This window comes from Pleurodeles waltl, chromosome 8 (assembly GCF_031143425.1).
Source record: "Pleurodeles waltl isolate 20211129_DDA chromosome 8, aPleWal1.hap1.20221129, whole genome shotgun sequence".
NCBI classification, from domain to species: domain Eukaryota; kingdom Metazoa; phylum Chordata; class Amphibia; order Caudata; family Salamandridae; genus Pleurodeles; species Pleurodeles waltl.
The window spans coordinates 165,731,819-165,748,288 of record NC_090447.1 but is presented as its reverse complement, the minus strand read 5'-3'; the positions used below and the strand labels follow the sequence as shown (position 1 = coordinate 165,748,288).

Genomic DNA, 16,470 nt, shown 5'->3' with positions numbered 1-16,470 from the left:
TACATTCTAGCCCAGCATGGTCTGCCTAGGACAGCAGATGCCAGACTGCCCATCAAGATGCTTCTGCCCCTTGTGATCAGTCACCTTGGTTGTCATGTGGCCACTGGTTACCATAAGCATGATACCTTTGTTTAGAAATGTTTTATTTCAAGCAGTTGATACAGTGTGTGTGGGGGCGGGGGGTTGGCAAAGCATTGTTCAGGAGGTTATGGCACAGTTGGTGTTAGGCCAGTTAAACAGAATTCATAGCAAGGGTTCCTGCTGTCATTGGAACACCAAAACAAGGTGCTATAGGTTGTTCATTGAATTGTCAAGTACCTTCTCTTTCAGTTTTTGGCTTTCAAGAGATAGCAAGGGCAAGGCATATTCTTTGAGGGTGGTGTGGGCTAAAATGTCTACTGCAGCGGTCATTCATTAAAGGTTCTGTCATGTGCATTAGAGTTAATTTATTGTTAACTTTAATATTTTTACACATTACATTACAAGTCTGATACTTAGCATGAGGAGGGTATGGACAGACAATCAGGAGTACAAAATAACCACAGAGGGCCTGTAGCCAGGCGAGCACCTGCTCGCAAAGCACCAGTTTCTGTATTCACAAGTAGTTTGCCATCCCAAATGCTTTGTTACTGTGTCGCGATTAATCCTTTGTGACTGCATTCTTGGCTGAAAGAGGTAGTGTGCATCTTACAGTGCGGCAGCTGACAAGGGCCTCACGAAGTCTGGTGGCTTTTTAAAAAACAAATGTGAACTCTTCTATACACTTGTGCTACTGACAAACAAATGTGAGCAGGGACAAGGTTGCTGAATTCCCCTTTCCGTTGCCACACTGGTCTTTGGGATGATTTTGTGAGCTCATTTGAGGGTCGTCTCTGGTGGCTCCCTGCCATCACAATGGGATGCCTGTTTGAGAGGAGCAGTTCTGTTTTTATAGGGGCTTACAGTGGGTGATAAATCACAGACTGTGATTGGGTTGCTCTGACTGGTTCAGCTCTGGCACCCATGGATAGAGAGGAGGAGAGGTTGAGCTTCATGCATTGGTTTCTGAGGCTTACAACAGTGAGGTACCACCAATTTAGGGTACCACGACTGGACCTTGGTTTTGTTCTCCAGTTGCCTTTTACACTACGTGCTACTTCATCTCCAAGACTGTACTCATCATTCATTTGTGAGCGGTCCACTGCTCTTCTGGCCCTGCTCTGCCCCATCCCACTTCCCACAGACCCCAGGGTTCTCCATACCCCTGTACCACAGACTGGTCTCCCTACCCTGTGGAACCCTATGCTACTTCCATCCCCATTCCTCCCACAGCCAAGCCGTTCATTGCACACTTCAGTTGATGCCGACTTGCTCTGGCCTTTTAAGTCCCTAAGCTCCTTGTGTCCTTGGGGTGTTCTTGCAGACTACAACCACTAATAAGACCAGTTGAAATATTCACTGCATATGTCCTTGCACCTTTTCTATGAGGGTGGGAAACTCACTAGTGAGCCCCATGTTGTAGCTGTTCTGTGCGTGAGGGAAGTTTATACTCGAGGCCATGTGGCACCGCAGTCTTGCATTATTATCGCTCCGAGACGGAAGGACAAACTCATACTTGGCTTTCTTGCAAGGAGAGGTCATCTCGCTGTGAGAAAGGGTTGTTTATATATATTTGTATCATTATTTGAAACTTCTGAAAATATTTGTTCACTGCAACCATATAGAACCATGTTTCATAAAGTGCACGTTCATGGGGGAGAATAGCAAGCCAGAGCTTGCTAAATTAAACAGCTTGGGAGGTACTGTCCTTGATGGAGAACTATGGTTTGAAGTAACTAAGGCTTTCCACAGATGTGTTCGGTATTTGCAAGTCGCAGTATATTAAGTGAATGGAATAAAGATGAAAGAACTGGTGGGGTGAATGGAGCAGCAAGATTTATTCAAAAGTAATATTCACAGGACAGCCCAGAGCCTGCTCCGTAGACAGCTCTCTCTGGGAGAAACTAACAAGCAAATGGCCCCGCGCACCAAAATTGTTCCAGTGAATATCTTCCACGCAAAAATCATTCCGAACACCGCAGTAACTCTACTCGGCACCACCGCAGCATTATGCGACTTCTGTTTCTCTGCCGTATGGTTTCATAAACGTTTGCAACCAAACGAGTTAAAATCCAGTCCACTGCTGGGGGTTTCTTTTGTGATTTAATTATCTTGTTTTTTAAAAACAAGTTCTATGTTGAGAAAATTAGATTCCGACAGTTCTAAAAAAGTTTACTTTTATTTCCACAGGAAATGACAATGGAGAGGTAAAGATCGGAACCTCATGTAAAAATGGGGGCTGCTCAAAGGTACAGTTATTTTAGAGTTTTCGAACCTTGAGCTATCAAAATATTTATTTCAATTATACTATGGCCAAAGCACTTATAACTGCATTACTTTTAATTTGTCATTTTGTTTTGTAAATAGTGTCTCCAGTTACCTATCTAAATGTATGTATTTAATCTTCTCTTGCTTTGACCTTTTGATTTTATTGAAAAATTATTTAGCGAACCTTCTTGATCTAGTGGTCTGTTGCTGTCTTTCACATTTTCTTCCTCCCGCTTCCCAAGTTTGAATTGTGATAGCACACAGTCTTGTTTCATGAGGCATGTTAGTATCTTTATGAGCTGGCGTTGTTAGGACTCTGCCCTAACTTTTCTCACTTAACACGTATACATTGTAGGCTATGGCACAGTTTTGTGGTCTTTTTCCTTGCCTTCAGGGATTTGGTGCTTTTCCCTCCGAGGGGGCCTGTTAGGGCCTTTGTTGCGGTTTACACCCGAGGTCCCTTTCTGCTCCTAAGTTGAAAGCATTCAGTGGAACGAGGCATAGGGAAACCCTATGAGGAGAGGCAAGCAGTTTTACTGCTAAAACATACATTCTTGTTGCCTAGAATTACTCCATGTTTGGAGCTTTAGTTCTATGGTTTTGTCTGTGTTCCATCTTTCTCTCTTCAGACCTCAGAGATAGCGCTGCTATGTAGGCATCTTCCTTCTGCTTACATTCTTTTGGTGTCTAGCTCCGAAGGATGGTACGGTGACTGTTCTGCCCACTTTCACCACGTGTTGTATGTGGTGGTGTTCCCTTTAGCAATGCTTTAGTTTGCAGGTGATGGCTGAATATGTTGGTCCATCCAGGATGATTGATATGTGGTCAAGGAACAGTTCTCAAAAATGCTAGGTTAAGTTGCTTTCTGGAAAGCTAGACGTCCAGATTTTAAGTCATTTCTTCCATTGTCTTTTTCCATCTCATACAAATTCTAACAGACAACACTGCATAAGTGCATTACTTAAATATGTGAAGGTATCATGTCAAGGATTCTGGACCAGATGTTTGACATACAAAGCATTCAGCTAATTGAACTCTTTGATGCTCATGCGTATGGACCATGTTCTCTGTATTGTTCATCAGAATTTCCTCTTGAGATGCGGAATACTTCTTGTCCTCTAAACCTTCCATCTACATTATGACTTTCTGCAGTTCAATGTTCTGCCCAGACTGGCTCCGAATGTATAATGACATTGGACAGAAATCGTTCTGCTTACCGCAGACCAGAAGAGAATGTCTTGATTTAGATCTTCAATCTTCTGTTTGTCATAGTTAAAGATGTGAATCCTGAGCCAGTAAGCACTAACTCTAAAACATACTTGGTGATTGTGTGGGAGACCTTAAGAGTTTACTTTCGTAATGAGATTTAGACACAGTATTTCCTCCCAACTATTCCTCTGTAAGGTGTTTATATTCAGGAGGATGGAGCAGGTTTACAGGTAATGAACCAGAACAACATTTAACCTTTTTAGAGCAGACATGTCTTCAAGCTTGCAATTTTGCCCTTTTCAGGAAATCAACAGGCTAGATTTGCTTTTCAGCCATTTTCATATTCTGCAAACTACGGAACGAATCTCACTGTTTCTTCTACTTAAGTAATTAACACTCTTAAACAGTTTTTTATAATTTGTTTCCCTCCAGTTATATTTCAAATGCATTTGTTTGACCTTAACTTAGTATTTGTACTCATGTAACTATCCTTTTTAAACTGTCTCTCCTGCAACTCTTCACACTTAGAACATTCCTATTGATTCTTAATTGACTAGGTGGGAAGGAAATATGTAAGCACTCACTCTGAAAGTATTACACAAATGTGTTAACCCTGACAAATCAGTTTTAAGAAGCCTACCTTCCGAAGTTTGTGAATTGTTTTACACCTGAAGATATACTGCCATATTTCTATCCACCTTTGCATTCATGTAATGTGAAAAAATGGTTCCACTGCCTCGACCCCCCCTCCCATAAGAGTTCTTGACATCTGTGTAAGAGATCAAAAAATTGAGGACTAACATTTAGCTATTATGGACCACTTGACACAAGAAATGAAAATACAGTGAGCAAAGACAGTCTTTTGTTTTATCTTTTGTGTATGGAATCTAATTTTGAACTAGTGCAGAAAGAACCACCAGAAGACATAAGAACACCTTCAATTAGAGGGACATTAGTGTCTTGGACCATTTTGTCAAGAGAGCTTTTAACTACGATAAGCCAACATTCTATTGGGTTGAGCGATTTAGAGTGATATGTGCTACTGTTAGTGGTTAATGGCAAGCTAACATAGACAGTTGGTTTAATATAAACCTATTTTAGGGCTTTTGCAATGTATAAACATGCCCCCAGTTTGTTATAATCACTGTAGGCGGAAATCCATAGGAGGTAGGTGGACGGTACATGCAACTTTTGTATATTACTACGTTTTTGAGAAAATGTGTTTGGTGTAATGTACATGGGATACCTACACTGCAAGTCAGAGGGTGCAATGTGAGTGGGAGGGGAGGAATCTATTTGGAGGTTTATTGCTGTTGGTTTACTTTATTTAGTAGTGCAAGCAAATATAACCCCATTTTTAAACAGGCACAGTAAATCATGGGTATTACACATTACACGCTAGTGCATGACATAGGCTAGATAAAAAAATAAAATAAAAACATGTCTCAAACTGTCACATGTTTAAGTTGGAATGTCCGTCTGTTCATTACCTGGGAGAAACTAAGATCAGTGTTAGCCTATTTGGCTAGAATCAAAACAGATGTAGTCAGGCCACAGGAGACCCACCTGACCCCTATACAGCAATCCCCCTTTGCAATTAAGTGGGGTTCATGTAGTGTTCTATTTTCATTCCTAGAATGCTCATGATGCTGACTTGGGGAGATTCCACATTCTTTGTCGTGCAGTCCCCTGAAGTCAGTTGAGCCAGAGCCTGTCCCTTAACGGACCTGTTCTTCCGTCCTACTTCTAAATAAAGGATTGTACCTTCTTGGCTTGCGAGTAGTCGTTACTTCAATTTGGCGACAGGATCCAGCTTTATCTACCGGCAACATCTTTGTCACCGTTTTTATCATTTGGACGCTTCACCACCGCCTTGTCTATACTTTGCTGCTGCCTTGGGGGCTATCGACCTGGGACGGATCGTGGAAGTAATTATACTTGTTAATTTTTTTTTATAAGAAATTTTTTTTAAAATCCTTCCTCTGTTTTTATTTGGTTCTTCGTGCCCTACCCGGCCGTTGGTGAGCGCGTGCAGAGCGGCGCGAGCAGGGCAGCGCGAGCGTGCTCTTTTCAACAGACACGCACGCACAACGCACGTTGCCTGGGCAACGCGACGCTTCTTCCACAGCGTGTCTCCTTAGCTACGGGCACGCTAAGGAGACTAACACCGCTTCCGCTAGCGTCTCCAAGGAGACGGAGACGCTAGCCAGATTAACGTAGTTTCCGCTAGCGTCTCTAAGGAGACAGAGACGCTAGACTTTAAATATTATTAAGAGAAGAGAAAGACTTGGAAGAATTTAAAAAAAAAAAAGAGGAATAAATAAACAGGAAGGAGGCAAGGAAGGAAACATTTTTGAAGGCAATTTTTTTTTTTTATTGCAAAATAACATTCTATTGTGAAGATTTGGAACAGGTCCGAGAAGGGAAGGATATATTTTTTTGTTTTGGTTGTTTAAAAGTTAATTAGTATTATTTAGTGGCATTTAAAGTCATTGCATGTGCTTTATAATTAGCCACTGACATGGCGCAGGCCAATTTTACAATTGTTCCCCCGCAAACTTTTTGGGCTATGGGCAATTCACCACCTATCAAGTGGTTAGAATGGAAAGACTATTTTTTAAATTATTTAGCTGCCATTGATAACAAGATGCCTGCAGAACAGAAAAAGAGGATCCTATTGCATTCCTTGGGTCCTATGGGTCTAAAAACTTTTAATAAGATGCCCAAAAACACCATAAGTGGTGATATTTGTGTTTTTAATGCCTCTATGCTAGATCTTGACAAGTATTTTGCTCCAAAAGTATGTATGGGAATTGTCCGCTATAAGTTTTTCCAACAAAAACTGGAAAAAAATGAGCTTATGGATGACTATGTTGCAGACTTGAAGAAACTTGCTCTGGACTGTAGATTTGGAACAATTCATGACGAACTTATTAGGGATCAAGTAGTCATGCATTGTTGTAATCAATCGATTCAAGAAAGACTTTGGATAAATGGTGATTCTCCTCTGGAAGACATCTTAGCTATTGTAAGGAAAGCAGAGATCTCTGAAAGAAGTTTATATGAAATAAAATCTACAGGGAAAAATGAGGACGGCATTTATAAAGTGATTAACTGCAAACCTGGAAAAAACTTTCAGAGTGGGGAAACTGAAAGGAAATGTTATAGATGCGATAACAAAGATCATTTGGCTCACTCCAAGTTGTGCCCAGCGTTAAAATTAAAATGCAATAAATGTGGAATGGTGGGCCATTTTGCCAAAGTATGTAAAAGTAAAAAGAAAATAGTTAAGTGTATTTATGAAGGTGATTATACGGCAAAGAGTGATACGGAGGAGAAAACTACGGATTCCAGGGTAGTGGATGAGGATAAGAGTTTCATCCTCAATATAACGGAAGTAAACACTAAGGAAAAACCAATATGTAACATGGAAATTGGTGGAGTACCAGTTACAATGTATGCTGACTCTGGCTCACCGTTCACAATCGTGAATGAGGATGTGTGGAACAAGTCCTTTGTAGTGAAGATTGGCAAGCAACTTTCTCCGCCGGATATTCAGCCAGAGAGCTACACAGGAGAAAAGATAGACCTGTTAGGTTTTAGATGGTTGGCATTCTCATTCAAGAACAAGAGTGCCAGAGGAAAGTTATATGTAGCTAAGAGAGGGCCGTCTGTTCTAGGGTGGAAGGATCAAGGACAGTTGCAAATGATCCTGGATCCTAACAGTAAAGAAAAGGTGTTAATGGTGAATGATGAATGTTCGGTGACCTCTGTGATGGAGACTAAATTTCCCAAAGTTTTTCACAAGGGTTTGGGAAAACTTACCGGTTTCGAGCACAAGATCATATTAAAGAAGGAAGCTCTACCAAAAATTCATAAGGTCAGAACTGTGCCGATCATGATCAGAGAAGAAGTCTCCAAGGAGCTGGACAAATTAATTTCAATGGATGTGATTGAGCCAATTGAGAGTTCGGAATGGATTTCGCCTGTAGTAATAGCTCGGCGCAGTAACGGGAAAATCCATTTATGTGTAGACTTAAGATACTTAAATAATAATATCCTGATTGATCGGTTTCCTCTACCCAAGATTACGGAAATGGTTTCTAGTCTTGAGGGAGCACGTTGGTTTTCTACTATTGACTTGTCTGCGTATCATCAGATTCCCTTATCCGAGGGTTCCAAAAGATTGACAGCCTTCATCACACCCTTCGGATGCTTCCAATACAAGAGGATGCCCTTCGGTCTAGCGTCTGCAGCAGCTGTTTTTCAACGTCTAATGCACAAACTGTTTGGGAAGGTTAAAGGGGTTATGTGTTTCCAAGATGACATTTTAATTTTTGGGAAAGATAAGTGCATGCATGATGAGCGACTGGAACATGTGTTAGAAGTTTTGGGTGATAAGGGGTTAGCAGTGGAATTAAGTAAATGCAAATTTGCGAAAAAGAGTGTGGAGTATTTGGGACATGAGATTAGTGGTGAGGGTGTTAGACCTAAAACTTCTTTGGTGAATGCTATAATCGAGGTGTCTCCTCCTGTGTCTAAAGATGAGGTAAGATCTTTTTTGGGCATGGCTGAGTTTTGTGCAAAATTTATTCCGAATTTTGCCAGTAAGGTTTACAATTTAAGATCTTTGCTAAAAAAGAATTCACCTTTCGCGTGGAGTGAAGCGTGTAATCAGGAGTTTGAGTGTATTAAATGGGAGTTAAGCAAGGCTGCTTGTTTAGAAAGTTTTGACCCTAATTTGGATACATTTGTTACCACAGATGCAAGTAATAAGGGCTTAGGTGCTGTTTTGTCTCAAAGGAATTGTAATGGTAAGGAAAGGATTATACTTTTTGCTTCCAGATCGTTATCTCCTTCAGAAGAGAGATACTCTGTTATAGAGAAGGAAGCCTTGGCCTGTGCTTGGGCTTTAGAGCACTTCCGTGCATTCGTGTGGGGTAAGGACATAACCATTCGCTGTGGCCACAAGCCTTTGATTAAACTTCTTACAAGTGAAGGAAGTGTAATGGCTTCTGCTAGAATCTTAAGGTTGTCTATGCGTTTAAAGGATTACACTTATCGTATGGTGTATGTACCAGGCAAGAGAAATGTTTTAGCGGATGGCCTTTCTAGATTACCTAGTTTGCTGGAAAAAGGTGTTGATGATCCGTGGTATGAATGGAGTGTGGCGCTTATACATGATTCTGGCAGCCCTGCACTGAATGAAGATAGTTGGAGGAAGGAAATGCAGGTAGATGCTAGGTTACAGTCCCTCTTAAATTTCGTTTTGAATGGATGGCCTAAGAAGGATCTATTACCTGAACTATGCAGAAATTTTTGGGAAGTTAGGAACGAACTCTCTGTTGTGAACAATGTTCTTTGGAGAGGTGATAAGATAGTTCCTCCTTCTGGTATAAGGGAGGTGATCTTAGAATTATGTCATGAGGGACATTTTGGCATCGTTAGAACCAAATCTGTGGTAAAAGAGCTGTTCTGGTGACCTGGTGTTGATAGATCGGTGGAAAGATTTGTCAGAACCTGTCATATATGTTCTACGGCTGACAAAATTTGTGTACCCTTAGACCTCCTATGCAGCAAGCATTCATTCCAAGACAACCATGGGACTATGTCGCTATTGATCTCTTGGGTCCGGTGGGTGATTCTCAAGAGTTTGTCATAGTCCTTATTGATTTGTTTTCCAAATGGCCAGAAGTTGGCATTTTAGAAAAAGCAGACACTGTAAGCGTGTTGGAGTTTTTGGATAAGATTTTCCTTGCAGAAGGTACCCCTTCTAAATTGTTGAGCGATAATGGTGTACAGTTTGTCAGATGCTGCAAGAAACTATTTTAGGAGAGTGGGAATTGAACATAAAACTACTTCTCTGTACAATCCCAGTGGGAATGGAGCGGTAGAAAGATTCAATAGAGTCATTAAAGGTATAATTCAAAGTGCTATGAATGGTGGAGAGGATTGGCATATTGCCATCTTTAAAGCTGTGTGGGCGTATAGGATTACTGAGAATGTTACTACTGGTCTCAGCCCTTTCATTATTATGAGGGGAAGGAGCCCAAGATGCAAACATAACCCTGCTTGGTTGACCAAGACTGGTATGCAACAATGGTCTGTGGAGAATGTAAGGGAATGTTTGAATAAATCTCTTGAGAAAAGCTCCATCATGTTAAGTCTGTTGATATTAATATTGGTGATTTGGTTAGAGTTAAGAAACCCTTCAAAGTTAAGAAGGGCGAGAGCCAGTACTTTAATCCTGAACGTGTCATGGAAGTTTTGCATAACGCTGTAAAACTGAGTGATGGTAAGGTGTGGAATCTTAAACGTATTGTCTTACTTAGGAACGGACAGGAATTGGGATGTGGTGGAGTTCACACTAACGATAAGGAGGGTGGAAAGGCTGAATGGTTGGAAGATGAAGTTATGAGTCACAATGTGTTTAATAAGAAAACGCCTCCACACGTTCTTGGTGATCGTGTTTTGTGCGAGGAGGAAGATGTGATAAGGAATTCGGTTGCTGAGTCGGAAATTGGGAGTGGAAGTTTATCTGGTTGTGTGCAACAGTGTGAGCCTGTGGAAAGGAAAAGGAAAGTGATACCTCCTGGTTGGTTGAAGGATTACGTGTTAGGATACTTAACTGACGTTTATGATTTTCATGTTTAAGTTTTTTTTTATCTATTGTTCTGTTAATTGTTTTTTTTCTTGTTCCATATTTTCTTGGTATAAGAAAAAGAAGGGGGATGTGTAGTGTTATATTTTCATTCCTAGGATGCTCGTGATGCTGACTTGGGGAGATTCCACGTTCTATGTCGTGCAGTCTCCTGAAGTCAGTTGAGCCAGAGCCTGTCCCTTAACGGACCTGTTCTTCCGTCCTACTTCTAAATAAAGGATTGTACCTTCTTGGCTTGCGAGTAGTCGTTACTTCAGTTCAGTTCAATGCTTTGTTTCTTTGAGCTCCTATACTCAGGCAGTGGCACTTCTGTTTCGCGTCAGTCTTTATTTGGTCTTTATATGTTAATAGATAAGGCCTATAGTGATGCCACCAGAAGTCCCTTAAATCAAAACAATTTCAGCATCATAATCAAAGAACATCATCAAATATCTCAGGACTCCATAATCTTCACGCATCATGACCTATTTGGTCCTGAATAACCACACCATTTAGTAGAGTTAGAAAATGTATTTCCCTAGATCAACAATGCTAAAATCTTGTAAGTCAATCTCAAAATGAACTGATAGACATACATAAATAACACTAGTTGACCAAATCTTCTATAGAATCTCAATTTAATCAGCGCGTTGATTTTCACACCTTCTAGGGTCACAGTACAAATCAGTAACAGGAATAACTGTTCGTTAGAGAGGGCATACGTTTAGTTTCAGCAAATGAACAAATACAAATTATTTTAGTAATAAGTTGTCAGCATCTCCAGTGTCTATCTATCCTTCAGATTAGACTAGCATGTCTGGGCTTCATGCAAAACAGTTTTAGTCAAAATTAATTTGGTAAAAATCATCTAACTATGGCTCTAACAAATAGCTGATGGTACATAGAACAACTAATAGTATCTGCTATCAAGACAATAGCATTTTGTTATACCTCTCCTCAATATGGATCGGCAAGATGCGATTCTCTTCGCGAGCACCTCAGTCTGGTTTTCTTCCGGAAAGGACATTGAAAGGGGAAAGGTTCAGACACAGGGTTCTTAATGCAGTCTGAACCATACAAGCAATCTTTAAGGGCAGCATCAAATTATTTAGCTATCAAGATTTAGAGTTAAAATTAAGAATAAATTAATCAGGAACTGCTCAGCTCCCACACAGAATGAGCGTGAATGACAAAAATGCCAAGAAGAATGAGCACTTCTCCTCTGTGCAGTCCGACTAAGTTAAAATCACCTAAAGAACTTCCCACATCACCATTGGTCAGAAAATTGTATGTTTCAGTCAATAGAATTAGAGCTTAAGTTCAAATCTATGATATAACTAAACTCTCTTTCACTCGTTGATGATTGGTTCTTCTTCCGTTCCAATCGTTAGACTTGTCAGATAACTTTCTAGTATCCATCCATACTCTAGTCAGGGTGTCCATTGTTAGTTCCTGGGGACATCGCTGTCTCACGCATCAAGTCCACACAGTAACAGTACTAATACAGAACACTCAAGCAAACATATTCTCATGACAAAGTGAAAGACTACTGCTACATGTTTGGTCAACTTCAGCTTCAACAGTACAGCTTTATTTTCTAAACATGAATTCACGATTTTATTCAGACATTACAGTTTAATATGAGGCTGTGCAATACTTCGGCCCAGACCTTGCTAATTGAAGGCCTACAATTAATAAGCAAGTACATTGCATCAAATCTTTAATATAACATACTACTACAAAACGTTTATACATATATGCTTCTGAATGAACATTAGTATGCATTTAATGAAACAGTACGTACTTGTGGCAGCCACTTGAGTGGGCACATTTTCCAAGTCGCACATTATTTTTTATGTTAACTAAGTTCTATGAAAATTCATAACTCGTAGTACATACATATTAATTAGGAATAAGTTCACACTTCTAATGAGAAAATCTGTTTACTTTCATCTGAAAAGTATGTATTCGGACCCTGATTATAGGGCATTGCTGCTTGGTATGCCCCAAATGTCAAAACACACTAGTTTTTTTGTAGATCAGTCAGTTTTAATTGACATTGTGCTTCCTCATCTCTTTTGTGTGAGGAGTGACTTAAATGTAGCTTTTGATGCCCACATGGATTGAATAGAGCCCTTGTCCCTGTATCATGTTGAATGGGTATGCCCCCCTCCCCTCTGTCTGTAAGAGGAATATAATTGGGTGGGTGCATGGACATACAAATATGGCCTCGACAATGTATGCTATTATTATTCCACTATACGTGACAGCTGCCCACGGCTGGACTACTGTCTGATCAGGACTTTTTTGTCCCACTGGTTACTGGATATTAATTTGAGCCGCCACACACCTGCTCTGATTACTCACCAGTGGTTATGGAGCTTGTTATTCCAGTGACACTTCCTTATTCTGCTAACTGGCAATTTCAGTTACTGGCATTGCAAGATACATTGTTTAATGAGGAACTCGGTGGCTTGATAATTAAATATTTTGATAATAAATTGGGCTCACATAAGCTGCATTCCACGACCTGGGAGGCCTCTAAAATCTGTATTCCAGGAATGGTGATGTCAAAATAGGCAGGTGTTCTTAGAGATATTGGAACCAAATAATTAAACACACCAGTGATCTAGATTAGCTGGAAAGGCAACATTCAGCTGACTCTTGTGGCAACACCCTGGGTGAAATAAATAAGCTATTGCTTCAGTATACGGACTGGGCAGAACAGGAGATAAAGTACCTGGGAAAGTGTGCAGTGGCACATAGTTAAGGGCAATGGATCACCCAAGGAGGATGTTACTTTGAGTGTTGAGGGCATGGAGTCAAAAACTATTACAATAATCTAACACAAGATGGAGCTCCACTCTCAACCAAGGAGGATATTATTAAAGTATTTGTCTTTTACTATACTTGACTTTATACCTCTAAGGGGAGGACTCTGAATATCTGGAGGATATTGCCTTGTTGGGTTGGGGATGAGCTGAGGAACCCATTAATTGCACTCTTGAGTGTTGTGAAAATTATCTAGTTATTTGAGCAGCTCTTACAACCTTAAAAAATATTGCTTTTAATTTCAATATTATCAGTCATTTAACTACTCGTACTGTTTTTTCTTTTAGACATTTGAAGGGCCACAAAGCAGTGATGAACTCTGTATGTTTCATTCTGGTGTGCCTATTTTCCATGAAGGGTATGTATGTATTGATAAGATCTATGGTATTTAATTTGAATGTTGGTTAAACAAAAATAATTATTATGTGACCATTTGAAATAACGGGACACAATTCTTAGAGCACTGTGGTATTCAGTGGGCCCATTCAGGGAATATATATTGAATATTATATTGTTTATGTGTTGTTGGGACAGAACGTCCTCTGCATGGTAATGGGCACACACCCCTGCCTTGAGTGCCCCGACTGTACAGATGTCTGGTTCTCTAATGCCGATTTTTGTTGTTAAATGCAAACATGGATCATGTGTGTGCCATGACATATGCCTATCTCATGGATTGCAGACTTGTTGGACCAGGAGTACCCAGAGCACTACCCTCATAGACATGGAAGGCTACTGCCTTTACCAGAAGTTAAGCAGTATGAACACAGTGGTGGCAGCATACCGTGTTCTGATAAGTAGGAGTGAACAGTTCCTTTTTAACTATGTCACTGAGTGAGGTCTGCAGGCTCACTCATTTGAAGTTTTGCTGCTGTGTGCTTACCTTACCCTTGGCCTACATCTGTTTGGTGTGTAGTGCTGCATAGTGCATTTGTGATGTATATGTAATGGATGTATTTGTGCCTGCATTGCCTGTAGGCTTAATGCATGTGCTGGGTGAATGTATGCCTTTGAATGGTACAATACATGGAGGACTCTGGGAGACTCAGAGCTGCATAGTGAAACATGAAGATTGGAGAAAGAGGAATTCCCCCCCCCTCCCCCCCCCCCCCCAAAAAAAATAATAATTGTGTATTGCTGAATTCTTGCAAGCTTGGTGGGACACACTGGAGAAGTGTGTCAGGCTTCACAAGTCCACTACAAAAAGTGTTCTTTCATTCAGAGAGAGGTCACAAGAAAGGAGTTTATGAACACCTCAGGACGGGATGGGGCAGATAAGAGAATTATGAAGTGTATGGCTGAGGTCTTGGGCTAACCTTATGAATCATATATCACTGTCTCTGACATCCATAGGTGAACTCTACTCACTCCCATTGCCTGTGTTGTGGGGCTTTGGAGTCACTCCTGCTGTGACAGAAGAGAGGGTAGGGGAGAAGATACTTAAAAAAGGAAGTAGTCACCCAACATTACCTTCAAAGACTCAAACTTTAAATCACATTTGGTGTCTGGGAATGGACTATAAGAAGGGAGGCTTGAGACCCCCAAAGATTGTCAGCTGTCAAGCAGCCAGTCCTGCTATGCAAGGAAGAGAAGCACTGCAAGACTTCTGTCCTTGACAAGGACTGGGGCCAAGGCCTGCTAGCCACACAGCTTGGTGTGGGGATATCACCCAGGGAAACCAAAATCACCTGCCTTGGAGCACCACTGCCTGTCTGCTTGCCAAGACCAGTCTGCCATGTGAAAAGAGGAGAGTGTTGGAGGGAGCAAGGTCCAGCGTTAAATACTGTTGAGTGGACTCCCTTCATGAGGTGTGGGGAGGAGCTACTGTATCTGACGGGTCATTGCATATGTTCAGGAAAGTCGGCGACCCTTGTATGCCAGAGGGGAGCTGCCATGATCATCGCTGTACTGAACGGGCCGTGGCCTGTGTATAGTGAGTGTTAGAAATGGGGTTTCTGGTTGGCTAGGGTATGCACCTCAGCCAGGCAGAACTTACCCACTCTAGTCAGGGCAAGGGAGTTACACGTCCAAGATAACACCTGCTCACCCCCTTGGTAGCTTGGCACGAGCAGTCAGGCTTAACCCGGAGGCAATGTTTAAAGCGCTTGCACAACACACACACACACACATGTGACGCAATATCCCCACCACAAAGGAAACACAACACCAGATTATATGAAAATATACTGTATTGTACACAACGTAATTATTAGACCAAACATCACATATCAGTACTATCCTGCTACCTTAGCAGTTGTCAGAACGTTACACATTAGTTACTCTGCAACCTAGCAGTAGTCACACATAACACACAGGTTACTCAGTATTCTGCAACATAAGCAGTAGTCAGGAAAACACATTATTACATCACAGCACTTGTCATAAGAATATCATAAAATGCCCATAGTAGGAACATTAGAAAACATATGGCAAGTTAGAAAAACATATTAGCAAGCATGTCCATAAAAGGAACATTTGCATACACATATGTAAAAACATCAAACAGAGGTAGGTAATATATGAATCAAACAAAAGTCTGTAGAAAGAACTTTGGATTGCAACTATACTGGTCCTTTAAACAGTACCTGGTTGGATGAAGGCACCTCCAGTGCCTAGAAGGCGAACAATGGGGCCCCCGGCGCTCCTATGTGCAAAACGGGGGCCTCCCTTATACTCTGGGGTCAGAGGAGGGCGACATGCAACTCCTCTCTTTTATAGACAGGCCCCTCTGGGGACTGTGATTACTGGGGGCCCCCCAGGGCCTCAACCGGCCCTCACGAGGGGGGCCAAAGCCAGCAAAAACAACTTAGGGCAGGAGGGGGGCACCACGCACCCCCTCTGGTTTAATGACAGGCCCCTCTCGGGACCTGCGATCTCTGGGGGGGCCCCCCTGGGCCTCCAGTGGCCCTTCCACCAAGGGGGGGGGGCCCACAATAATGCCCGTTTTACCTAACAGCAGAAAAGGAGCGTCCTGCTCCTAACGCAGGGGGAAGGGGGCACTCCCCGCGCCTTCCCCTGGTCCTGCCGTGAAGCCACAAGAAGATCGGACCCCCCCCTGGGGCCAGAGCAGACACTCGCCTGCACCCGATGCGGTGCGCGAGTGTTCTTCCAGCTTCCTGGGCAGCTGCGATGATCTTATTTAAAGGGGCACAATGCAGCAAGGAGCCTACGAGCTCCCAAGGCTCCATAAGCGCGCTGCAATCAGCGCTATGGCAGCCGCAACCATGGGGAAGCACCCCTCTTGAAGAAACAGATGCAGGGGTCAGGGGTCACAGCACCCTGCCCCTGGGGAGCAGAATCTTAAGACAAGGTCCTCAGGTGGAGGGCCCAGCTACAGGCCAGCACAAGGGAAAGGCAGCAAGTGGCAAGTCCTTCACAGTGACCAGGCAGGTCACAGGTCAGCACAGCAGCAGCATTCCATGGCGGTTCCTGGTGAGTCCTTT

At 42.0% G+C, this 16,470-nt stretch overlaps 1 protein-coding gene across 1 annotated transcript in view; it reads left to right on the top strand.

Annotated features, from left to right (window-relative positions):
* Nucleotides 1–16,470, top strand: part of CHORDC1 (cysteine and histidine rich domain containing 1) — a 76,615-nt gene that overhangs the window by 38,316 nt on the left and 21,829 nt on the right. The window contains exons 6-7 of the mRNA XM_069204014.1: nt 2,269–2,327; nt 13,315–13,385. Of these exons, the coding sequence (XP_069060115.1) occupies nt 2,269–2,327; nt 13,315–13,385 (130 nt within the window). The remainder of the gene's footprint in view (nt 1–2,268; nt 2,328–13,314; nt 13,386–16,470) is intronic.